This window comes from Chlamydotis macqueenii, chromosome 1, assembly GCF_036417535.1.
Source record: "Chlamydotis macqueenii isolate bChlMac1 chromosome 1, bChlMac1.mat, whole genome shotgun sequence".
NCBI classification, from domain to species: domain Eukaryota; kingdom Metazoa; phylum Chordata; class Aves; order Otidiformes; family Otididae; genus Chlamydotis; species Chlamydotis macqueenii.
Window position 1 is genome coordinate 183,319,719 of NC_141556.1, and position 26,828 is coordinate 183,346,546.

The window sequence follows — 26,828 nt, forward strand, 5'->3', positions numbered from 1 at the left end:
TGAAGCACATAACTGATTTACATTCCTGATTAAACGATTTCAGGCTTGGTATCACAGAATTCTTTCTTGCCCACCTACAATAGCAATATGGTTAAACTCCAAATGACAGGAAAGTGTATATTAACTTCATTTAATGCTGGGCCTCTCTTTACTAGACCTTCTGCCGATAAAGAGTCCCCTGTTCCCCATGATAACATGATTCAACACATTTGTGAAATTACATCAGCACTTGGATAGAATGTCACAATATTTCATTAGCAATAAAAATGTTTTATCTTTGGTAGGATAAATTACCTTTTCCTCAGATAGTTTTTACAAATTTTAAAATAATACAAATGCATTATCCAAAATAAAGTACAGTTAGCTACTATTCAAATACAGACATGGATTGGTTATTGTGCTTAATCTGGATATTCTACAGAATCTCTCTGGAAGATTTAGCAACAGTTACAGTATTGTTACATCAAATTAAATTGTTCTGAAAAGCATGTAATCATCCTTCCATGACAAAATTTACCCTCAAGAAATTGCAATGATGAGTCCAATGGGCAAATAAGAGGATGAAATCCTTTCCTTTTCTTTTTTTTTTTCTAAAAGCCAACAAGCTATAATAAAAGAAAGGGGAAAAAGAGGAAAAAAGAGGCCAAGCAAACAAAAACCTCAGTCTAACAAAAACTCAAGTAAAAATTAAATGGTTTGGATTGGAAGGAACCTCTAAAGGCCATCTAGTCCAATCTTCTTATCTTGAGCAGGGACATCTTTCACCAGATCAGGTTGCTCAAAGCCTGGCCTTGAACATTTCCAATGATGGGGCATCCACAACTTCTCTGGGCAACATGTTCCAGTGTCTCACCACCCTCACTGTAAAAAAAAAAAATCTTCCTTATGTCCAGTCTAAACCTACTCTCTTTCAGTTTAAAACTTGTCCCTTGTCCTGTCACTACAGGCCTTGTTATAAAGTCTCTCTGTCATTTGTATTCTCTTACTCCTACCAATTAGACTCTCTATTTAAAAAAAAAAAAAAAAAACAAACAAACCCAAAAAACATGCAATACTCAATTCCAGCCAGAAACTATGCTTCTGCTCTCTAAGAGCACAAAAGGAGGCCACCATAGGCATACTCAAGTTTTTTTGATGGCTTGGGTGCAGTAATTCATCTGCCTTCCATTGCCTAATATAGCTGTTAAAATACTTTTGAGAGCTACTGTATAAGCTTAAGGCATAAGGTCTATGTACTTGTTGATTACTGGCCCTGGTGAAATGTGTTGATTCAGCCAAGGTTTAGGCAGCCCTACCTGGAAAGGCTGTTGTGTATTTTCTGGTCACATCGCAGCCCAGTTGGAGAACTCCCTCTCCTTTTGTCCTCCTGAGTGAGTTCAGGCTATTGAGTGAGGCTAGGGATAGCATGAGATGTCTGCTATGGGGGAAGCAAATTAGGGGAAATGGAAAAGGCTATGACATATTGCAAAAGTAACCAGCCTACAGGTGATGAACCTGTTAGGGTCTGAAACACAATTCATCCAAATGGAGCAAGTCACATCCTACATGAGCAGTGAAGGTAACCACCCATTTTTCCTTTAGAAATACAATACAGCTTTTTCACTGCTGAAAAATTCAGAGTTGCACTCTGAGTGCCATTATTTTATCTTATTATTTTAAAATTAGTTTTAGTACACCATATTAAAATCTATATGACAATAATTACATTGCAGTTCTACCAAGAAGTTCCATCTAAGGACGGGCACCCTGTTATTCAAGATTCCAGACAATGGAAGACAAAGTCTGTATTTGGAAGACATTACAATCTATTTTAAGACAAAATGGAAAATTACCAAACAACCTAAAGTGAGAGTATAAGAATACAGCAGAGATAAGTTTGTGATATTAGGCAAGATTCCCAGAGGTGTACAATTTCATATCAACATTATTATACACTCTGGTGATCTTCCTAGCCATTCATAGTTACCAATTAAAGACGGAGTCCATGGTAGAAATACGTCCTTAAAAAAGGTGTATGTCACACATATAGCAGCAGTAGAACAGAATACTAAACTGTCACAAGCTTTTAAATGAATTAATTATAGATAAGAGTCCACAAATGATATGGCATTAAACACACTTAGTTCTTTCACTATTTAATTTAAAGATACAAATAGTTGGTTCTTAACTTGCTGACAGAGTGGCTAGCAGAAAAGGAGAGTAAGTCAAAGAAAGACATCTGGTGGACCCCAGGGCTTCCAGCTGATTCAGTACTGAGAAAGTGTTTTAAACAAAATCAGAAATATTATTTATGTTGACCTAACATAACCATAACTTTAAGATATTTATATTATAGTGCACTAAAATTAAAATAATTCTGGATTCAGTCAAATGTCTCTTTTGATTCCAAACAAAATATCTATTATATAGAAAACTAGTTATCGTTTATTTTTGCTTATATTTAATTTATAATAATTATGTATAACAATAGGCAATTATATTATATATTATGTAAAGAAAGGCACTTAATTGAATGCTAAATTAAAAACAGAGAAGAATTTTTGGGGAAAAGTGAATCTGCATTTTAAAAAGTAAATATTTTTCAAATTTTTACAGAAATTTTTGCTATGACTTCACTGACAAAGCTGTTGAATGTATTTTTAGGTTAAAAAAAGCTTACTCTGCTCTTCTCAATGCAGTTTCTTATGCCATTTTAGGTTTGGTACTTCAGATACTCGTCTACAGAATCCCTCTCTGAGACATGCTAAAAAACATCTTAGGTTTAAAAGGCGATCAATGCTGAAAGCATTTACAGAAGAACTATATACAAGAAAGGTATATCAAAAGAAAACTCTGACAAGAATCCCAAAGAGCTGCCCATGCTGAAAGTAGAATAAAATATTCCTGCCTAAACAAACACAGCTGGAAACCAGCCCAACATGCGCTTTACAGCATTTTCACTGAGGGATGCAAAATGATACCTGCCAGTCTCAGAGAAGTGGCTGGAGGAGGATTAGATATATGCAAGTGGAGGAAATCTTCACATTGACATTTTGAGGACATCTAAGAGGTCAGTGTGATTTCCTTGTGCTGAGGCAGAAGTGCTATATACAATTTGGCAACAGCCTCAGTGGCAAGATAGACTTCATGCAGTGGACCAGGCTAGACTCAAAGCAAAAAGACACTTTTTTTAAAACAAGAAATGACTGGCTGATCAGAAATCCGCTGAAGGCTAAGGATATAATCATTGACCAATGTCTCAGAAGAAACAAACAATTATCCTTATTTTTCTAGGACATCTATTTCAGATAGTTAAGAGTGTGCTTTCCTTATGAGTAGTACTGATCTGTACCTTTTACTTTTAGCTGGTACGCTGTGATTACATTTAACCTAATACTTAATAATGCCCACTGGAGTCAATGTAGAGTAAGTCTTCACAGGTGTTGTAGGGTAATGGTAGTATTTTATGACTCACATCATGTCATAGTGGCCAGGAAATCAAGTGACACCCCGCATCTCTGAATGGATCTATTTATTGAGGAAATTAGGGAAAATTCAATCGTTTCTGCCATTTCTACTAATGTAAACCTGCGCTGTGCATTTCTCATTAGATGACGCCCTAATAACATTACAGTTAACATTAATGGCAGACTACTGATTTGCACACTGGGGACACTGAGTTGAAATGCATAGGCAGTAGCTTATCTCAAGTGTCTGAGGCAATCTGGAAGTAGTATCAGAAAAACAAATGAGCAAACACTAACAACAATAACAGGAAACCCTCTTGTGAATTCAAGAGCACAGACTTCCCTTAGGGCCTCCCTCCAGAACTTTCTCTATATTTTTTTTTTTCTATAGGTTCACCTATACTTGCATAGAAATAGATCATAAAACTGAAAGCTTCTGTGCTTATTTGTCTGCCTTCAGATTTTTGGTCTAACCTCTTCAGCAGAATTTCTCAGGATTTTGGAACTTTAGCCAATGTGTTGATACAGTGACGTGGACAAAAAATGCCATTATTCTAATTTTCTGACTTGAAAAGAAGATTTTAAATTATACAATGCTCCTTTTGATAACAACAACAAGAAAAGCATCAAAAACTGTCAAAATGATGGCTGTTATGGTAATTTTTTGCATCACTCTCATTGCAGAGCATTTACAATGTCAAAAAAGAAGCCATCTTGCAAGACACAGCTACTTCTTCAAAGAGTTTTCAGCTTGAGGGACTGAACTAATGTGAGAGGAGAGAAATAAGGACACAAAGTTTACAACTATAAAGACTAACAATAAAAGTTATCCTTGGAGTCTATCTAGCTTGCTTGTTTTTCAGATAGGTGAACTGTGAAGCAGTACAACCAGGGGAAAATCAAGAAGAAAAAATGTTTCTGGAGGTTTCTTGATGCTGCAGAAAACAGAGTAAGTTAAACAGTAGTGGAATTTCCCATTTGTAAGGAAGATGGTCTTAGTAGAAGTATAGTGTCGATCGTCTCAGAAGAGATGTTGTGTGTTATCTTGAGAAATGGCTCAAGTGAGGGCCAAAGAGAAGGAACTCCTGAAATTCATACACGAGGTCACAAGGTTTGAATTTTGATAGAATAAAGGCAGAAGTCGGGTTCTAGGAAGAGTTAAGTGGAACACAAGAAAACTTTGGACCCAAGTTGAACACGTGAAGGAAGAGAAAAGGAAATGTGGTAGAACTCCTGGTGGTGGCACAAGAAAGGTAGTGGCATTTTTAACAGGTATTGGGTGTAAGGGGGAAGAGTTCAAAAGTAAGTAATGGCCCCAGTTTCATGTTGAATGTGAAACTGTGAGAGGTTACACTGGTGTGTGCATGCTGGCATGTGTCAGGAGAGGGTGACACTAAGATTGGGGCCGCCTTGTAGGCAAAAACTTTCCGTTTCATAGACTAGATGGGACCACTGGGACCCTCATTCATTTTTACCCTAAAAGACTCTACTTAGTGCTCCAGCCCACAGGAAATTAAACTTTGTGCTACAGTCTGAGGATCCCATCGTGGTTACTCACTGGCAGGCAGTGTGTGAGGTGATGCCAGTGAGTGACCCACATCTTGAGGGGGGTGGGAAGGTCGGGTTTGCAGGAGGTTTGCAAGATAGTGGGAAGGAAGGCACGGCCCTCATTGCAGATGGAAACCTGGATGGCCTCTGAGGTAGAGCATCCACCTGAGAGGCCACCTGAGGCTGAGCATGAACCTGTGTCTCCACCATGAACTGTCAAAGCTAACCCCTCTGTATTCTCCACTAGTTGTCAGCTCCTGGCAGAATGAAAGCTGAGGCTGTTATTATCTATCACTGTCCAGGTATAGATCCACTTGTCTCACACCTGGCTTTCATAAACCGTACCATAAAAACTGAGCTCTGAGCAAGTTTCAGTTACCCATGCTCTGTGCTTAGTTCAAAGGCATTTGGGAAAGCAGCTCTTTGGTGGTATCTCCAAGAAGCTTTCTGGAAGAGTAAGACTAAGCTACACCTTCATCACTTTGAGGGATTTTCTCAGCCCACTTTACAACAATACCAAGCTCCTAAGACCTCCAATATCTGAAGTAGCTTTGATTCATTGCATTGTCATTCCTAGACAACAATTCCTTTTCTTTACGGACTGTTTCTAAATATCTGATCACCAGCATAAATAGTGCTCAGACATCAATGACAGATGCATAGAAATACATCTGATATTAGCAAATAAAAGCAACATTGTTCCTATACTACATTCTTTAATAAATGCCTCTTCCATTGTTCTCCCATGTTTCCACAAAAATAGACTATGTCACTTGGCTTTTTTAAAAAAAATCCTTTGGTTAAAGCTTGAAAGCAGCTAGCTAACTAGCCTAAATGAACTCTGAAAACAGAATTAGAATGGTATAAAAATAAATAATTTGGGGCAATTACAAGCTAACCTAGCCATGAACAGTTTTTTTTCTTTCCCTTTTCAGACATAATGTAACCAAACAATGAAGCAATTTCCAAATTTTTTTTTCCTAATGTTAGGCACACTTCATTTGAATGTCTCAGTACCTGCAAATTTAAACTCTAAGGGTACTAATTATCCTATATGTGGAGGGATTATTGTCATTAATGTCAGTGGGAGTTAGGGCCTGCACACTGGGAGGGAGATTTACTCCTTTACAAAATCTGCTTTATTCAGGTGCAGTTGCTTCAAAGTCCTTCCCTCACCATGTAGCCTATGTTCAATGCAGAGAAGCTCATTATACCAGTTACATTCATGATGATACCAGATGTTCAAATTGAATACTCATGAGAATTATTTTCAGGCTTCCTATTCACATAAAACTTGCTAGTGAACAATTAGTAAATGGAAGGATGCTGCCAAAAAAAAAAAGAAAGAAAAAAGAAAAGTTGCACCATCATTTAACTGTGATTCTATCCATTCCATCCAGTACAGACAGATGTAACATTTGAGAAACCAAAGGTTTTCTCTGAAGAGAGATCTTGTCAGTTTACAAATCTCTTCCTCCTTAGCAGACTTTAGCAACAGCACTCTCCTTTCCTAGGTTTACTACACATGTGGCTCACCAGTAATTTATGAAGGCTTATTGTTTCTTGTGTAATGAAGCATATATCTTTGCAAATAGCAAAGAAGGCAAAAAGAACTGGAGGACAGATTACAGTCCAGCTGGGCCTAATAACGAAAAGTAGCACGCAAATGCTGGCTCTGCAGTGGCCTAAGAATGCCCCAGAGAGTAGTGCTGCCAACTCCTGTGGTGTTATGATGAGTCTCACGACAGCTGACATTTTATTTAAATCCCTAGAGACATAATTAACTGAAAACCTCCGCTTTAAGTTTCTGGACTAGCGGCTTTCAAACTTTCTAGACTGTGGATCAGTACCAGCTCTCCATATTTCACCATGCTCTCAGAAAGTCTGACTTTTAATTAAAAAAACACTAACAAGGCAATTTAATCTCACTGTTTTAGACAGTCCTAGGAATAAGATGCAAATTACTTACTACAATCTTACAAGTGATCACTGGCTCAGGAGCTCAATTTGAGATCATTGATCTAGACCTCATGGCTGCAGAAGACTCACTTGAACAGTAAACCAACTTCCTCTAAAGGGCTCAGAAGACAGCAGGCTAGTCTCCCACTTTAAGCCAATCTTTCTACCCCTCTCCTTATGCCTTCCTCTCTTTTACCTCTGTACTGGTTCTGTTTAGTTCACTTCCTCCTTCAACTCCAAATGCATGAGTTCATTTGTAATTCCCACTTGCCTGACATTTCCAGATGTTTCTCTCTTCCCTTACTGACACTTATTTTGCAGTATGTTCTCCAGTCCCCTCTTACCCAGTTCTGTCCCAGGTAAATTGCAGAATTAAGTGTTTTGGACTTTTCCTACAAAGATGTCACATCACATTACTGAAATGCATATTTAGAACCTGGAAGAGACCACCTTGTTACAATAATATCAAAGCCTGCCACCTTTTAGGTCTATTCTACTTGACAGCATCTCTTTGGGGAACAGGAATCTACATAGCTTGTAAATGATATTTCGACAGTTGTTAGTTAATCTGCCCCATTGAGACCAGTTTCTCCAGGGCACCTTTTTAAAGCAAAAGATCCTTATTTCCTCTCCTTTTTGGGTTGCATTTCTTCTACTGCCACCCATGACATGTACCAAGCCCATTTGACTTGGCTCATGCATGAGGAGAGACAGGAGAGGGAAGAATTGCCCCTGCACAGACACCTGTGATGGGCTGACTGTTAGCTGGGTTGGTTGTTGTGTTGCCTTTCCTGCTTGGTTCTCCTCTTGAACTAAGGGCGTAGGAAGCAAGACATCGTAAGAAAATGTAGAGGTATAACTTAGACCAAAATTAGTATCAGTTCTCAGACATTTTCAAAATTCAGTAAAAATCACTGCTTCTCACTGCTTGTTAGAATATTTGGTTTGTGATGAAATGAATTGTTTAGATCCTTATGCTGTATGTTTACCAATAAATGCTGTCTCAGTTAAATATAATTAATCAAGTACTGAACCTCTTCTGCTTTTTTTCCTAATTGAGAAACAGAACTGTTACAACCCTTTTACAGAGACTGTGCTTTAAAGATGCCAGTAAAGAAGTGACTTTTCCTCCAATCAATTATATTTAAAAAAATTACTATTCCCGTAACTCTAAAAATGAACAGAGGAGATTTTACTCTCAAGGGGGAAGAAGTACATTCACTCAAGTAAGAAAAGCACTGGTTACTGGGGAGATGCCAAATGGCACTGATGACCCTCTCCCACATCAGTAATGGAAAAATGCTGCTTGTGTTAATTGTGCTTTGCAACGGAGGGTACAGACATTAGAACTCTGCATAGCACAAAAGATGCTGATGAATGCTCAGTGTTCTGTGCGTGTTATGTTAATCTTATATGTATCGCGTAAATGGATTGTATGCATGTCTGTACATGTGCTACATAAATTATTTAGGACATTCAAACATTATTCATATATGTCCACCTCTGTATAGGTGGGTAACTGATGGTTACTTCTTAGGTGTCCAAATAATTGCTATATTTTTATTCAGACTTAAACAATAAACACTGGCATTTACAAGATGCATGGCTCCATTGCTGTTGTTGGCATTTGAACTAGGAATTGCATTCAGGCCCAGCACCACTGTGACAACTTGAAAAAAACAATCTATAGGATTTATAAATATGAAGAAACTTTAATTGGTACTTGGAAACAAACTTGACAGTGTGCACATAAATCCTTCGACTTGTCACATTCATTAGGGAATAAAGGGGTTATCTAAGTGTTTTAAGTGACTGCGATGTTTTGAATTGTTCTGATTTATAATAGGCAAATTTTGTTTGTAAACATAAAGTGCTTTCTATGAATGTGGGGATAAACTACCTTTGTACAAAATTCTATTGCACCTTATGCTGCAGGAGAGCATTTATCCAGCTGTCTCTCTGACCTTGTACTGGATTGGAGGGCTGAGCTAATTTTTCTTCTAAAATTGTGCATAATACTGAAATACTTGCTCAGTTACTTTGAGCTTAGATAAAAATGGATCTTAAATATGGGAGTATGTTTTCATCCCTTTAGAAGGCATAAGCAAATGATCACATCAAGCTTGTGATTTCTTAACTCTCACATTCAGAGACAGGATTTGTGGAGCCATTTACCCCTTATGTGAATGGAAGGGTGTCCAGAAGAGCTGCATCTGCAAGCTGAAACCTCGTTTTCTGCCCTCCATCCTGCCTTCAGCATATTCAGTATCTGCAAATAGAGGCCACTGTGCTTCTCCACAATTTAACATGCTTAGTAGATATTTTCTCAGCTACCAAAAAATAAAATGTGTTGCAAACTTGCAGATGACAGGGTTCTACAGAGCTTAGTGGTACTTCCAGTCTTTTCAGAAACAGACAGTTTATTGAAATTTGCAAAAAGTGTGTAACTTGGAAGAGATAACTGTGAAATACTCCTTGCACCAGACTTTCTGAGTAAGCCACTGCTTAGGACTTTATATCTGTAGGTGTTGAGCTAAAGGTGAACGCAAACACTCCAAGCAGCAGGCAGTAGCTTGTGGGATGAAGGTCTAACAGCACAGGCATCTCAAAACATATCAACAAAACATGATGAGAGAGATGACTATCCAATAATAGAACAACATGGAGAAAGGCATTGCTTTTTATCATGTTCTTCCTTGACTGTTAAAAGTGCTCACTTGTCTCCAGAGCTCAGACAAATTTAAGAGGGAAGACAATCTGTATCCGACAGATGACAAAGAAGCAATGAAGAAACTAGTGTTCTGGACTAGCAACCACCCAAATATCTTCAGAGATCCCTGGCTGACGTGTAAGGTGGGCATTTGGCAGTTACAGAAGCAGTTCAGCAATCACTGCATACAAGTGCTGTAAATACATGCTTGGCAGAGTTCTTGCACTTGATGCAACTTGCTATGCATCAAATATAGGGAGGGCTGCATAAATAAACAAAAAGGATTGCAGACTATTTGCCCATTGAAAGGTAAAAATAATAGCAATTATAACTTCTAATTTAAAAAACAGCAAAACAAACCACCTTTCTTTTAACAGAGAAGAAACAAATTCTCATCCTTTAGAGTTCTATATGCTGGTGCTCAAGGAGTCACAAGCTGGAATTAGTGGAGAAGTGGAATAAAATGGTATGATTTTCGTCTGCTATCTAGTTCTTCAGTCAATCATTTCACATCCACGATGGCTTTTCTTTGTTCTCTTTTCCCTCTGCTATGAATCTAAACCTAAATAAGACTAAAAGAAGATCACTCATCTCCAAGCAGCTTTGAATCCACTTGGCTTTCTACTTTATGAACCAAGTCCTTCAATATATTGGTCACAGAAGTTCTATACTATTGATATGTGTCATTACTAAGAAGCTTATTTTCTTGAGATGGTCTTTAAGTCAAAATCAAACAGCAGGACATCATGAAACTCCACTGAATCTATGATTCATTCACCACACTAAACCAGCATCACCAACTAGTAGCAGTTTTGGGAGTTTCTGTGGCCATCCAACTTCAAGCATGAGCTCTGCTGGGTGTGTTTTTAACTGCTGGCAGGCAACCACATCACAGACTGCCAGTCAGCTGGACACATAAGGAACACAAAGCTGTATGCTTTGAAAATGAACCTTTTAATGCTTTGGAAACTTTATCTAACTTTGCATGTCTCATTCTCATGACATAAGGATGCTCCCCAAACCTGCAATTATGGGTTTAGAAGCTTGTAGTGATATTGGAAAAGACTTTGCTTTCTGATCATTATCTCCTCTGACACCGTAGCAATGGCTGATGTTTCTTGGACTTAAGGGTGGATAAGAAGGTACCTAAATCTCCATCTTAAGCAATATCTACAAGCTTCTCTAATGTGCTAGGGTGAAAAGGGTTTCTAAAAACAACAGGATGTGAAGGGGAGGATAATTAAGAAAACTTAAGAGTAATTTGTTACAATAATATTCAATATAAAGTTTTTGTGCTCATAGGAGGTTAGAAACAGGGTTTAGGCTGAAGTCACTCTTGAAGGAACCTGTCCTTTATACTCTGTTCAGAATCAACCATCTTCACTGTTACAAATAGGGCTCATTCTCTTGAAGGCTAAATACGAGAGTAAGAGCACAAAAGCTTTATATTGGAGAGGGCACTATAAGGAAGGTCACTTTATAGAAAGCATGAAGTGTAATTTGGAGAAGAATGCTAATACCAGCTATATCAGATTGTGAGGAAGCTGAAAACAGCATATGTTCTAATATTGTCTTTTATTGATTTTGCTGCCGACATCCCACTTCAACAATGTTACAGCCACACTTCAGGATTCTTAATGGAGGAGGATGGAGAAAATCAATATACAGAGCTTGCTTCTGCTCCCACTGAAGTCAATGTGAGTTTCATTATTAACTGCAATGAGCACAGGATAGAGTTCAGACTGTTTGTCGCTTTGTGTTTGTTTTTTTCTTTCCCTTCTTATTTAACCTCCTAAGAGGCAATGCGTACTGCTATCCTACATTTTAAAAAAGTCCCATTTAAATAGGGCAATTCCCTATCAAATTGCAAGTCTACACATTCAGAAATGATACCCTGCTTTATGAAACCTAATGAAAAATTATAGCCTGTATCCTGAACTGGAAAAGTTATAATAAAAGATACAGGATTTGAAATAAATTCTAATAACAAAATCATTTCTTTCTTAAAAATATTTTCATTCAGTTACAAAGCAAACAAAACCAGTTTAGCTTTCACTGACTTGTAAAATAATACTTTCAGTGTGCATTGTTTGCTCCGTTACAAATAAGAGATGATGCACCCAAACTTCTTTTCACTACTATTTCAATGCTATTTACACAAAATGAAATATGCTAAAATTATCTCCCAAAATTATAAGCACCATCTTCATTCCAACAACATGCTGTTAATTTTGTTCTAGCATGAATGCAAAACATATTTTAACATGCTGTCAAAATGAGATACTAAGAATGTCAATAAAATGACACTAAAATAAATGTAAATTTAGATTGCTGTCACAAGTGGCTGCTTGGTTTTGTGAAGATGTTAGGTTGCTATAGCATTTTCCATAGCAACTTTGCATCTTATTACATAAATAATCCCTCAGTGTCCTTAAAGCTTACTAAAAACAGGATTAAATCTATTCTCATATGTAATGATCCTGCATAAAATCTTATCAGTATGAAATACCCAGAAAACATGATAAAACGTAATCTAGATAATAGTATTTCTGGCAGTTGAAAAGCATCAAAGCGCAACAGACTTGTTTTGTAGTAAACGGGATATCCTCCTAAAACCCATATTAGGAAAATGCCTTTGAAGTGTCTGTTTCCTCTAAAAATTGAAAGTTAGGTTAACCCCTTCACTGCTGTGTCCACAGGACCAGCACAGACCTTCATCCCAAAGCCAATGTGTTATGCATGATCCAGAGGAACTGGCCCAGTACCTGGGACAGGACAAGGCTGTCTTTGTTACCCAGGGAGGACAGGCTTGGCAACTACCTTCAGCCCTGACTCATCATGGCATTTCTGCTAAATTCAGCTGCACAAAAAGCATTATTAGAGCCAAATTGACTTAAAACTAGGGGCATAAAATTAGGCCCCTGCCTACATGCTTCCTGAATTTCAACCTATTTTTGTAAAAGCTGTGGGAAAAACGGAATGCATTTTAAGGCACAAAATTGGAGTCTGCCTGATGATAACAGCTCTGAACTAGCATGCTGTGAGAGACACTAGAGCAGACTTTTCCCAGCGTAGAGGGAATAATCATCTTGTGCTGCTTTCTAGTAATCATCCCTGATGGTCCCTGGGAGCAAATCTGATTGTCTGCTGTGTCCAGAGCATTTCCATTCAAAGGGAAGTTACTCCACTCGGAGAGCTCAAAAGGATTGTTCAGCTGTCTTCTCTGGACAGAGAGAGGACTGTATCAGTACAGTGATAATTCAGAGCTTCAGATTTGAAGTATTTTTATTTTCTTGAAGATTGCTTATAAAACCTGGTTAGTAACTTCTGTTAACAAGGTTATTTTTGTCCTCCTACGCCTTTATATGTTTATTACCGCATGGCTGATTATGACACCAACTGCTGATGGCTTTGAAATAGTATTGATTTATTTGAGGAAAAAAAGCAATACTAGCCCATTAATTTCTAAAGTAAATACATTTTGTTATTTTATATTATATTTTTCAACAAGTGTTTAAAAGGAAAAAGGGGAAACAATGGGTTTGTTAAATATCAATCAGTATCACTTTCACAAAATTTGATATTGAAAAGGTACGGGATGGAAAGGTAATGACAGAAAAATAAATCAGGCTTTTCTTTAAAAGAAAATCTCTCATAAAACCCAAAACATTAGACTTAGGAGAAAGGAAGGGAGAAATATCTGATCCCTGGGATCAGGAGGAAGAGGAAGATCTGATATGAGATGTGCCGTAACACTGGGTCAGTTGGAAGAAAAGGAAGAGCAAATCTCAGCTCCACACAGTCGGGGCTCAACAATTTCTATTCAAGTTGTAAGAAGCTATATGAAGCTTTCCTACCAGTTTAATCCAGCTATAAACCACAGCTTCTATTCCATGTGTGCATCTCTGCATTCACATAAGCCTTAGAGAAAACAAAAAGAGGACTGAATTGCAGAGAAAAGATGAATAAGCATCACACAGATCACTTTGGTGTTGTTTCAGGATTTCCTTGAAGACTTGTCAGGCTTGCAACTTTCAAGACAGACTTGAGAATAATATCACAAAGGCTGTTTTATGCTGTGTACAGCACAGTGCGATTTTCCAACACTGACTTTCATAAGGACTTACACTCTTCTGTGAGACAGACTGCCCACGATTCAGCTTGTCTCCTATGGCAAGTGACTTAGCTGGTGCTGCAAACAGGACAGACCAGTTCAGGAGTGCACTTAAAGATGGAGGCTGCTGTTCGAGACAGAAAGAGATTAATTGTTTAAATTTGGCATCTTCTTTTGGTATGTTCAAAAACCCTGGCATGGAGGATGTCTGTCCTGACTTGGCAGGCAGTGCCAATCCTATGTGTTCAAACTGGGCTTATACTATACAACTTGCAATTTATTATTTGCATACAGTCCCCAAGATGTTATTAAGTTACTTCATCACAGGTAATACAAAGGTGGTGAAATGATCCGGGGGCCCAATACGTGGGCTATCGCAAGTCCATTCAGCCAGGGAGAGCCCTATACCAAGGTGCTTATCATCCACATGGACAGGACAGGCAGTGGATTAATGAAAGGAAGCATCTTTGCCTCCATTTGATAGTAGGAGACTCAGATAACACCAATTCATTGATTAGTCCAGGTGAGGGGTATTCAGAAGAGCTGAGATTTGGTCCAGAGCTTTGGGCTACCAATCAAAAGCCTTAATCCCACGACTATCCTTCCCGTGTCCCTCTGCAGGCACTGTGCATCTTTCTTTTCTGTGGTGCCAACCCCAGTCTGTCACTGAAGTTGGAGTTGCTAAAATTAATGGCACATCACTGAGAACTGCAAAAGGAAGAGATTAACCCATCTCGCCTTAAAGTAAAATTACAGGTGCCTTCTAGGCATAAACCAAACTTGAGTTCTTTTCTACAACATGCAGCTTCACTTCACTAATTCTTAAAATTACTTTGGAGGCTTTAACATGTGAATCCTTACTCCTGGTGCCAGCAGGTGGGAGATGAAGCATCCATAAATCCTGATCGTTCTGAAGATTTTCATATATCCTCGAGACTCCAGCACTGAATCTCTCTTTTTTTTTCCCCTGAGTTAATGCTTCAGTAGCTGCACCTTGACTTTCAATATATTAACTGAGTTGCCAATCATCATTATTATTTTTTTTCCTTAGCAATCTCCCAGCTTTACTTCAGCAATCCTCTTGTCCCTTTCAAACTCCAAAATCCACATTGCAGAAAAATCACTGTTTAAAGGCTGAATTTTGGAAAAAAAAAAACCCTGTTATACTAAAGGAATAGCTGATCCCACAGGTGAGATTCACTCAGTCTCAGGTCAGCCTTTTGCTGGCTTTCCCCATAATGCAAATGATCTTTAGTCTGTGAAACCAGGAGGATTTGCTATAAACCTGGCATGCATGCTACTTCAGCCAACTTATTGGTTTCCCTGGGGGGCTCTTCAGGGGATCCTGGCAGCAGTTTGATATGCTCTCCAAAACAACAAGCAGGTAGTGATGCCTTCCTTTTCCTTCACGATTCAACTTGCACAATAGAGTAGGGTACTAACTAAGCCTGGGGAAAATGACCCATAAAACACCTGGAGGAGCAGAAGGTCTTTGTGCAGTAGGCAGTTCCCAGCCCTGCAACAGGAACTAGAAGGTGGAAGACAGGTCCAGGAGACTAATGGTCCCCATTCTCATTCCAGCTCTGTCACTGAGTCACTAATATCAGTAAATCAAGTACATAAACAACTAGGAGAAGAGAAACTGGCAAATGAAAGAGGAGCATTTGAGCTTAGAATGGAGTGACATACTTTGCAACAAGTTCTCCTGGAACTGTTCAGCATTGCCACAAATCTCCCCAAACAAACAGCTGTTAGTGCATTTCTAATACAAACAATGAATTGATCTCTTGCACGACTTAGTATCCTGCAAAACTTAAATAAAATATGCAAACCATTCTTACTAACACCTTTTTCATCATCTACCTCAAATCCCCAGAAATTATTGTGTGCAAGGGCCTCAGCAAAACGTAATGTTCCTCTGAAACCTGAAGTACAGCAAGTCTGTTTTTTAAAATGTGTGCTTTTAAATGTTGGGACTGGAATACACCCTCTTTTTTCAGGGTCATTAATAGGTTTCTCTTCAGATAACCTAGAGGAGAGTTTTCATTCTAACCAGTTGAGCTGTGAGGAAATGTGACATGCTCAGCACCATACTATCTATATGCTCACAAAAGTGGAGTTACTTCTCAATGAAAAAGGTTTGAGGTAACAGCAGAAATCACACTGGGAGACTGCTGAAACTATGCTTTATCAAGACAGAATGAGGTCTTAGGACCCATTCTAAATTGTTGAATTAATTGAGCCTTCTTGTACTAGGGGTGATTTAATTAGGTGAACTAGTGAAAAAAGACCTGACACAGGTGTTGGAACCTGGGGGAATCTCTGTTACTTGTTGTAGCTTTGGTGATGGTAACTTCCCAAGAGTGTTGTTCCCACTGTCGAGTAGGACAGGCTGACAATAATCTTCTCAAGAAAATTGTCAGGATGGCAGGACAGACAGTCCAGAAGTCTAGTACTATCTGAATCAATTCACCACGTCTTGTTGCTTCATCCACTTTTGGATTTAGACTTTTAAGCCTTTATGTGTGCATGCTGTCCTTGAACTGAAGAGGCACAATATCTTCTTTGTGTTACTCAAGTCTTGGCCTTCCCATGGTTAAGCATTTAGGCAAACATTTTAAGAAAAGAGGTTAAAAATAAAGAAAGTGCCAATGTTTTCTTGCTGTGCAGAATTATTTCTTTGTGATAAAAGATTCTTTAAAAGACATTCTTTGTAGAACAGAGGTTACTGTGAATACAAATAGCCACTCCAGTGAGAGAAAGAGGTGGTTTTGGAATGACATACTCAAAAAGAAAGAAAAAAAGTAAAAGAGGAAGCAGCTACCACAAAGAGTAATTTTAAAAAAATGCTAAAAGAAGGAAGGAAGAATCATTTCTCTGTACATAAAACCCAAAAAAATAAATGTTATTCTTTCACTTTCTTTTCAATTACCCATGTTTTATATCCAATAACTTTTTTTATTTAACTCCAAGTTCCCTCTATTGTCAATGACAGAAGAATCAAATTCACTTGCTTTAGTTGAGAGTGTAATGTTGGAAGAAGAAAGCTATAAAATTAATTTTAGAACTGGATGACTGTCCTGGTTCTGGCCAGGATAGAGTTAATATTTACCTGAGCTGGGTGGAGAACTGAAGCTGGTAGCCCCTATGGCTCGGATAGTTAACTAATTAGCTAACAGCTGGGGTTAATTTACCCAAATGGCTATTCCATCCCATCTGACATCATGCTCAGTATATAAGTGAGGAGGGTGCTGAAGGGAGGCCCCTGCTAGTTGGAAGAGACTGGATGTGGAGATCTGTTGTGAGCTATTATACTCTATTTGTGTTCCATCACTCTATTGTTTTCTTCTGTCATTACTGTTAAATTTACTTTTTGTTCAATCTCAACCCACGTGTTTGGTTTTTTTTTTTCCCTGGTTTTCTTTTGTTTGTCAAATCTCCTCCTATTCTCTCGGAGAGTGGGGGGAGTGAGAGAGAGACTGTGTAGTCTGGTCCCCGTTGGGGCTGAACTACGACAATGACTCTATGCAGACAGCAAGCCAGATCAACTCCACTAAGATCAAGAGGGTGATGAATGGTACAATGGACAATGATGGACTAGTACTTAAGTGGATGCCTATCACTAAATTTTTATTTAGTATGCAACACAGTACTGGGTCTGCTACAGTTTATCACTCAGGGGACTCAAGTCCCCACATGATGAGAATAGAAATAACCTGAAGTTGTTTGGGATGGATCGCTGTAGAAATCTCAGATATTAAAACATTTGATAGAAATGTCCCTTTTTATGGAAGAAAACCAAATTTGCTTTCCTATTAGTGATGTTACAAAAAGAATGACTGGTATAGCTCTGCCCTAATCATATATATGTTAAACCTAGCTAAACTGGTAAGTATGACAGTTCAAAACATTAATACTCTTCTGGATTGCAGGGTGTGGGTATTTCTTGCTCTACCTTCCTGTTGTTAATTCTAATAACTTCCCTCTGTAAGAGTGGACACAGTCAAGGTAACAAGATTAGATATTCATAAAAATCTCTGATTGCTAGCAGTTTTGTCTGCAGAGACTCACTGTCTCAGCTCCAAACATTTGCCGGTGCTGTCTATAAAACTGAGACCCACACAATTAGCCAAGTAAAAATGAAGGCTGCCCTTTACAGGTTTTATTGTTTCATTTTTCTTCCAGGAAAAACATTAAATCTCCCCTCAAGAGAGACGTTGTAATAAAAATTTCTTTGCTAGAATAAAACTCCTTTCTTCAATTTTTACTTTTGGACTCATTCTACCTCTCACAGCATCTTGCCATAGGAGGAGCCAAAGAGCTTTTCTCTATATAAGCTTGAATTCACAGTTTTGTGCAGGCATACAAGGACTTGAAACCATGGATGAAATTCTTTCCTTTCTTAATATGGTGCCTGTATGCAATGGCCTAGATAAAAATTATCCTCATTGTCAGACTCTCAGTTTCTTTCCATATTACTCCCTCCTTTGCCTTCCTTTAAGGTTGCTGCTGGCTGTTCCCAGTCATGCCTTGGCTTCAGCCTCTGTAAACTCTCTTTCTGAAGATGATTGTCTAGACAGGCAAACCCTTGTTAGCGACTCACAACTTTATTAGCCAATGTCACGAAATCAAGCAAAGAATCCAACCAGTTACCAGTCAGTGACTCGGGCAGCTTCTGAGCCACCTCTTGGAGTGTCCACCCTGGGTAGTAGAGTATTTGTGGAAGGCCAAAAGAGTGGCTTTTTTTTTCCACGCATTACAAACACTCTTGTTCTTTCTTTAATGATAGTCATCTAACAAGAGTCAAATTAATGCAGTATGCAGTACCATATTGTGAAATATGTACCCTTAAAAGTTAATTCCACAAAATACACTGTTAAAATGGTATAGCGTATTTGTTAGAGAGCTTATACATTACTATGTATTTGTTGAAAAGAAAGGTATAAAGCTTAGAGAATACTGACCAAAACATAACTTCAACTGGTCTCATAATAAGACATTGTTACAGACATGAAATGAAAGACTGTTACGCAAGACTGCAGAGAGCGTGCTAAAGAAACAACGCTTCCAGCCAAGGGCAGAACTGGAGAATTTTCATCATTATAGATCATAGCAGGTGACAGATATCTCCTAGTGACAGCTTGCATCATGCAAATAACTAATTTATGAGGATTTAAAATAAGGTACTATCTTATATAATCAGCTACTAATACATCACTTCTCATACGTAAGTTTTTGTTTGCTTTTAAAAAAAACCCAGTTGTACACACTCGACACGATAAAGGGATTTGGCATTACCTGAATCATCTACTCTCAGCTTTTTACTGGGATTGTCACCACTGTCATCATCGGACATTTCCATCTCCTCTTCCCGGCGGATTCCCATGAGCTGTTCACTGTGAGCATTTCGGAGCTCCTAAAACCCAAAATGACCTTTTGTCAGAATTAACTTCCATAAAGTCATTATGTATCATTTAGTCTCATTTTTAACACTGTTCTGATTTTAATTATACGTCATTTATCATTGTAATAATATTTATTTATATACGAATATTTATAAAAACAGTAGCACAGGGAATTCTTCCTGTGAAAGAATGGAGTTTATCAAAGGTAACACTTAGGGAAAACAAGAGGGAAAGTGCGTCTCCATGTCGAGTAATCTTTAGTTCTACTAAACATAGCAGAATGCTTTCACAGCAGGGATAAGGCTTTAAATTGTGTATAAAGCGGAGTGATAAAGAGATTGTCAGCCTGCTTAAAGTATAGATAATTCTTGCTTCTCTCTGCCACTTGGGGTAGGATTCATCCAGCCAAGTGTAGATATTTCCATTAAATAAAGTCATACTAACTACACCCTGACAGTGCACAGTTCTTTCTGCTGACGGTAAAGGGAGCCGAGAGCAGCCAGTGCAGATGGAGTGTGCTATATTGTAGGTGTCTAATGCTGGGCAAAGGAATCTCACCCTCTGTCCCTATGTCCAGACCGCCTCCGATTTAAAAGACTCAGCCCAATAACATTGTCCTGAAAATCTCTGCATCTTGACCCAAAAGGAGTGCCAGCACGGACAGCCTGGTCTCTGGGCGACCGCCCCAAAGGCAGGCAGGCAGGGAGCCCATGCACATGTCACTAGGTGAACGATCTGCAGGCACGCAGGCTTTGTGGGAGTCTAGACGGTCTTTGTTCTGGGTAGAAAAGCTGGCGCGGGTGTAGCGGCTGGCTTTTTAATGGCAGCGCCAAGAAGATTGAGAGGACTCTATTTTGTCCTAATAATCCTGTCAGGTGTAACATGGGGATGCTGCACCGTGATTAGTGTAGGCCTTTTCAGCCTGCAGACAGCTAATTTTTCTGTCGACAAAGAGCCTAATTCCCAAAGAGGTGGTTTGAAATCTTCGAAACAAGGAAGAGTCGCATGGAAGGAGGAGACAGCATTGAGGAGTCCGACCACTGCTCCATGCAATTAACAATAAGCTGTCAGAGAGCAACTGGGTGAAAAAAAGGGAAGGCGTTTCCCTTGAGCTGTACTCTTGTTTCATCGGCAGATCTCAAATATTCTGAGAAATGTATATGCGTCCATTAATCCCAGCAAAGGCAAGGAGGCTAATTAGTGGGCGTTTTACATAAGAATAATTTCAAATTTTTAAAAAGTGATTAAAAAGGTAAATTGTTAACCAGTGTCTCATGCAATCAGAGGCATCTCTGGAAGGAATTAGCAAGCCATTTCTGAATTCCTTACTGGAAAAGGCCATCTGCACTTTTTCCTGGGGAAGTATACTGCATACATGAGTAGATATTTTCTTACATTTACTCCCTCTTTAGGGGATAAATGTCCTTGATACATCAATGTCTACATTATCAGCAAAGCCAATAATCTTCCATGGGGAATGTCTTTGTATATGAGTGTTTGCTTTGGGTTTGAGTTTCTAGCAAAGCTTTCCTACATTCAGAAACAAAGGGAAGGCAATCAGGTAATTAAAGAAATCAGCAGATAATGTCACGGTTAGAAAATATTATTTAAATAAAAGATGCCATTTGGTACATTTCCATCACATTTCACATCTGAAAAAACAGCATTTCTAGAAATATGTTGGTTTTGAACTGTTTTTGCTGTCCTCTTCTTAGAAACACAAAAGGTGAGTATTTGAAAAAGCAAGTAGTGAATTAACATTTCAGAAAAATCCAACTCTTACACATTTCAGTTTATTAAAGATTTAGAAACCAGTAAATAAATGACATACCACATCCCTTTACAGAAAGTTCGTTTAAGAAGGGATGATCTTAATATAATTGAAATAAGCTGGTAACGAATCATGTTTTCATACTTCTCTAAAAGATAAGACAAACATCAATCCCCAACTTCCCAACTTTCAATTGAACAAAGGCTTTATCCACTACTGAGCTGAAATATTTGTGAACAAAATGCAGTTTGCACCAATAAATTATGCCAACATTTTATTTTAAGTGTCCCATTATTGTGAAGTCATTTGGTATTCACCATAATAGCACTGATAATAAAGAATTCATTTGGTATTCATGTGGATGTTACATTTAGTGCCATTGGTATTCAACTGTAATTCAGCATTAGTTAATGGGCACTTAAAATGTTATCGAAATGATTTATATCACAGCACTTTAGTGTTTCTCAAACTAAGTGTACAACACTTATTTTACAAGTGTACTACAAAATAATTAAATAAGTGCACCTTACCTTCTAAAGCTTTTATTCTGAGACAGAGAAAAATCATTTAGAGGACTGTGATACTAACAATCAACATACTGTACTACATGGAGGTAAACCAAGTGCATGTAAGTTGCTCATATTAAAAAAAAAAAAGGAAGAAGAAAGAAAGAAAACAAAGACACTGGTACTTACTTTTTAAAATACAGGCTCATAGCGTATATACTGAATTAAAAACGAAAGCTGGATGACCAAAACACAAGATGAGGTCTTTTGCTTCTTTTGCTGCCACTTGCAGCAAGGGGAGTTAGAATCCCATTTCCTCTGCTCATGCTTACGGCAGTCACACATGCACGGTCCCACATTGCTAACTCTATGTGATACTATGATTACATTTGTACTGGTTTCTTTGCAAGCATAATACTTAAAATCAATACAAGTGATGTAACTACTTTTTTCAAGATCAACATGAAACAAATGGGAAGGAGTATGTCATAATTCTGGACTTTTAATATATATTTAAGTCATTGCTTAGGAAAGAAATTGTCTATTTTATTTTCAAGCAGTCATCTTATAATGACCATATGACGGCACAAGAAAAAAAAGTAATCTGTGCTACAGAATACTTTTTTTAAAAACAGATCATGATGACTCCTAAAAAGATTTTTTCCATAAATAATTCTTAATTCTACCCTTAGTTGAAAATACTGTTCCTAATTTCACTACTTCAGTTCATTATTTTAGATAGTAAACATAATCCTCCAGTGATTTCCCAAATCTTGCACAAAAAATAAAAATGCATTGCTCTCTGTCTTAGCGTTATTTAGTGACTATTATCATAATGAGAGCAATGGGAGCAATTCATACTGTAGATGAGACTGTATAACGGCCAGTTGATTAACAGCTAAAATGGTAGCTGTAAATATTGCTGAATACACTATGTCCAGCTACAATCACACTCGTTCTGGGTCAATCCAGCTGTGAGATGATGGATAAAAAATAATAATAAAATCACCAACCTCAGAATGCTTTCGCCAAATGTCTATGTTCTTTCGCTGGGCTTTCGAGAAATGGTCCCAAGCTTTTTGTCTGGTAGAAGCGTTGAAAACGGCGACAATCTGCTCAACTTTGGTGAACAAGGAAGTCAAACAAGACAAGCAATTTATGTTGTGATCACTATAGAGAAGCAAAGCAAAGACACTAGGAGTCTATGGATGATGTCATTACTGAAACAACATCATCAATATCCATCCAATTACGTGTCTTTTGTACTTACATTTTATCAATGTTGGAGATGTCTCCCTTCAAGTCTGTCTCCATAACTTTAGTCTACACTATGTACCAAAAAACACACATGCAGCTGCTTCCCAGTGATGTCTGCTATATCTCTCTCTGCGGCCACATGCCTTTGCATGTGTGGCTATAGATGGGTGACTACAGAAATGACACTGGAGGCATAAACCTGATGCACATTCCCCTGTGGCAGCCGAATGCAGATGAGCAGGCTGTACAAATGACAGTGTGAAAGACAAGCAGGCTCTGCTTTAAAGGGTGGCTCTCAGATAGTGGGAATTTGCCAGCAGACAGGAAGGGCTAAACCATAGATTAATGCTGCAGCTGCTGCTTCTCTGCTATTTAATATAAACAGGCTCACCTGTAGTAGATCATTCTGTCCTGTGTCCACGCCCTATGTGTGTTTATGTACATGAGCAGCTGCATTTTTGTACATATAAGATGAAGACGAGATGTGAAATGGGCTTCCCTCATTCAACTGTAATGCATTTGTTCTGAAGGCAGACATCAACATTTAGGACAATTATGTAGGACAATTAAGATCCTTATGTTTTTAGCTACTTGTTCATTCTAAATAAGAACTTTTTCTCCCAACACTCTTTTCTTTCTCTTCACATTAGTTACAAGCAATGTTGTCCTTCCACAACATTGACCTGCCTAAAAATCATTTGGCCAAGATGCAAGTTGCCTTGAACCAAGCACAGTTAACTGAAGGACCACCAAGAACCCAGATTTTCTACAAATTATCTGGACTGTGCTCCTGAGTGAGCAGCTGTGTCAACCTATGAAGTCAAACTGAAAAATGCTTCTCTTTTACAAGGTTCTTGGCTATTTATCTCTTTAGATTCCTGGGCTGAAATGATGTTCACTGTTCTGTAAAGCTGCAGCTTGTGGCACCTCCCTCCCCTCTCCTTCACTGAGAAATGGTGGCAGGAGTTTTGTAATGCCCTCTGATCTGGTCTCTCACCGGGTTGCTCAATGCCTATCTCCTTCTCTTCTTAAGTAACACATGTAAAGGATCTTATTGTACGTAACAACCTATGTTTCCTAAAATGGTGAGCTCACCTAGTAAGTCAGTTATGTATCTTTCACCTCTAGATCTGAAAGTTACTCACTCATTGGAATAGGAGCACATTTCTTTTATTCTCTTTTTTTTACCAGCGTTGCAGGCTGCTTTCAGATGCAGGAAGATGACAGCATTTTGAGTCACATATGGAAATTTTTCTTTTTAATCATTAGCACTGGTTAATTAACTTCTAAAGCCATAGAATTAAATGTCATCTTTTGAAATTAATTCTTATATGTACTTTATACTAGAGAATGTGCCTCAAAACTACCGGGACGTTCCAGTCCATTTGTGATCTGTTCAAGTTTTAATAACAGATGTGACAACTTCAGCCTATTAGAACTTGCTTGGAGTGAAAGGTGGATGTATCAAGGAAGTTATGCTGTGTATATTTATTAAATTAATTTGAAAAGAATGAACATTCTAAAGCACTCTATTATTATGTGTATAGAAACTGAAGCTAGAATTTAATTACTATCGTTGTGTTGATAACCCAGGTGCTCAGAAAATCTTGCTTAATTAACAATCTGTTTTTAGTTTGCAAGTGGAAATTCAAGTAGAAAAGATTCACAAAGATATGAGGAAGAGCTGGTTTGCCATTTTCCACTAATAGGTATTAATAAGATCATCTGAATTTTGAAAAACATTTGAACTTTAAAGTGTTTAATTTACATTCTGTGAACAGGTGCTAAGATTTATCAAAAGTCATTATCTGATCATTTCAGAAGCTCTCCTCAATGGAAACACAAGCTAGGAAGATGTCAAAGAGTTCTTCTTGCGTAACTGCATTAGACAAAGTGTGCGGAAAAAATATCTCCCTCACTTACCTAACTTTCAGGTATTAAAAAAACTAAAGGAGGTAGGGTATTACGAGTACTAGATGCTAGAAATCAAGACATTTAAAGAAACTCCATGCAATAGATCCCTAGGGATAATAAAACAAGGGAAACATAGGGGAGAATATAAATGAGTATATATCAAAGGCCAACATCCTACTACTCTGTATTCAAATAAAGTGTCAATATATATACAGCAATATCAATATACACAGCAGTCTAGGCTATGAAGTGTTACAAACACCCATAGGTAACACTCAACCTAAAAGGTCTCCAGGCATTACAGTAAAGCTAAAAAGCAGCCATGGCCATGGCCTGACAGTACAGGAAAGTGGCTTCACATCTTTTTGTACTGCATCAAAATCCTGCCCTCATGTATTACGAGATGGCGATATAACATAGACTCGTTCTACCACTTCACATTTGTTTGTAGGTTAATTCATGTTGCATCAAGATTCTTTTGTTCTCCCACAGACACCCTGGAAGCCTAAAGCTGGCATAACTCCTGGGCTCTGGCTAATTGCTAGACTGGACATAATGTTACCACCCCATATCAGGTTCATATTTGTTTGAGTGAGTGATCCAGCAGCACAGAGCCCATAAGGATGGTAGATTCATCCTTAAGGGGAAGCCAAGAGAGTTTACATCAGCTGAGAAACTCTCCAGTTAACTCACTTTTCCTCCATGTCTGGGTAAGATTTGGCCAAAGTAAGACCTCAGATTTTGGGCTGACATCCGCAGAATCTGAGTGAACCAGTTGCTCCTGGTCTCGCTGCTGACCATGGTTTTCAAACTATTTGCTGACCTCCAGGAAGAAATTTCCTAAATGAAATAACAGATCTTATCTGTTTCTCTAAGGCACCTTGGACTCTAGGATGCACTGTACTGCCAAATGTGACTGATAAGTAGAATTATTAACTAACACGAAATATTCATTGTCAAACATCTGTTGGTAAGTTCTACATTATATCAAATTTTCATTGGCCATATGCAAAGCTGTTTCCTTAGTAAATTAGGTTTTAAAAAGCACATTGTTCTGGAAAGGTCCATACCATGTCATTGTTTTTCCTATCAATATAACTTACAGGATGCAAATAATCGCGTCTTTCCTAACAGCTTCTTCTATGGCTGGTAATTTGTGTGGCATGTTTCAGACACAGGATTATTATTTAATTGTTTTTCTGCTGAGTTATAAATAACTAAAAAGACCCAAACAACTAAGCCTAGAGTGATATGCAAGTGTCAATGTTTAACAAACTCAGTATAACTACAACACACTTTATTAGAGATGCCAGCTCATAGTAAGTATATTCAGTGAAAGTTTAGACCTCAGTTTCCATTCCCATTAAACATGCTACCAGAATAGGGTATTGTTATCAAGTATAAATGTAAAAACAACCAGAAAAACTAGGAGGAACAACAACAAAAATCCCTTAAACGATGCCTGCGGAAATTGCATACAAGAATATATTAAAGGGAAAACTAGAATTATCTCCAGGGCAAGAGAATATTTGACACAGGATACTTGAAAATTATACTAACAGAGAAGAACAGAAAGAAATAAGAATTAAAGTATAGTCTCATCTGTAGATTAAGAGGTAGAGAGAACACTTTTACCCTCTATTACATTTATCAAGCAGGTTATTTTAAATACATGATTGAGTGAAGGCTGGAATTTCTCCTTAGGTTCAGGAGGCAAGAAGTAGTCAATTTTTCCTTTGCTTATTGTGTTATCAGCTGCCATGCATACATGATTACTTTTAATTTATTGTATGCAATAATAAAGGACACTAAGAAATAAATGTCTTATAACACCTTACAATAAAAAAAGAAACAAAATAGAAACTGAAACACAATGTGTTAAAATAAAAACAAGTCTTGGCTGGCAGATAAAATAACCAGATTTCATATAGACTTTCACTCCAAATTCCACCAATTAGAGATATAGGATGAAAACGGCTTTGCACTAAGCGACTGTAAGTGCAAGAGTAGAATATATGGCAATTTAACTCAGAAAAATTCTGTAAGAGTGCGACAGTTGATATGCAGGGTAAAAGAAAAATTCCACTCATAAAATCACAGTGTAAAGGAAACTGCTACAGTAAATGTATAATATGCTTTTCAAATATAGATTCGAAGCACAGGGAGGATACAGAGTTGGCGTGGTTTAGGTCAGAAGC

General features: G+C 38.0%; 1 protein-coding gene across 3 annotated transcripts in view; it reads right to left on the reverse strand.

The window, feature by feature from the left end:
* The window catches only part of ENOX1 (ecto-NOX disulfide-thiol exchanger 1), a 371,002-nt gene that overhangs the window by 45,969 nt on the left and 298,205 nt on the right, over positions 1 to 26,828 (reverse strand). For all 3 annotated transcript variants that reach the window (XM_086741768.1, XM_086741750.1, XM_086741760.1), the window contains exons 10-11: positions 22,473 to 22,579; positions 19,076 to 19,193 (exon numbers count right to left, since the gene is read on the reverse strand). In XM_086741768.1, the coding sequence (XP_086597894.1) occupies positions 19,076 to 19,193; positions 22,473 to 22,579 (225 nt within the window). The remainder of the gene's footprint in view (positions 1 to 19,075; positions 19,194 to 22,472; positions 22,580 to 26,828) is intronic.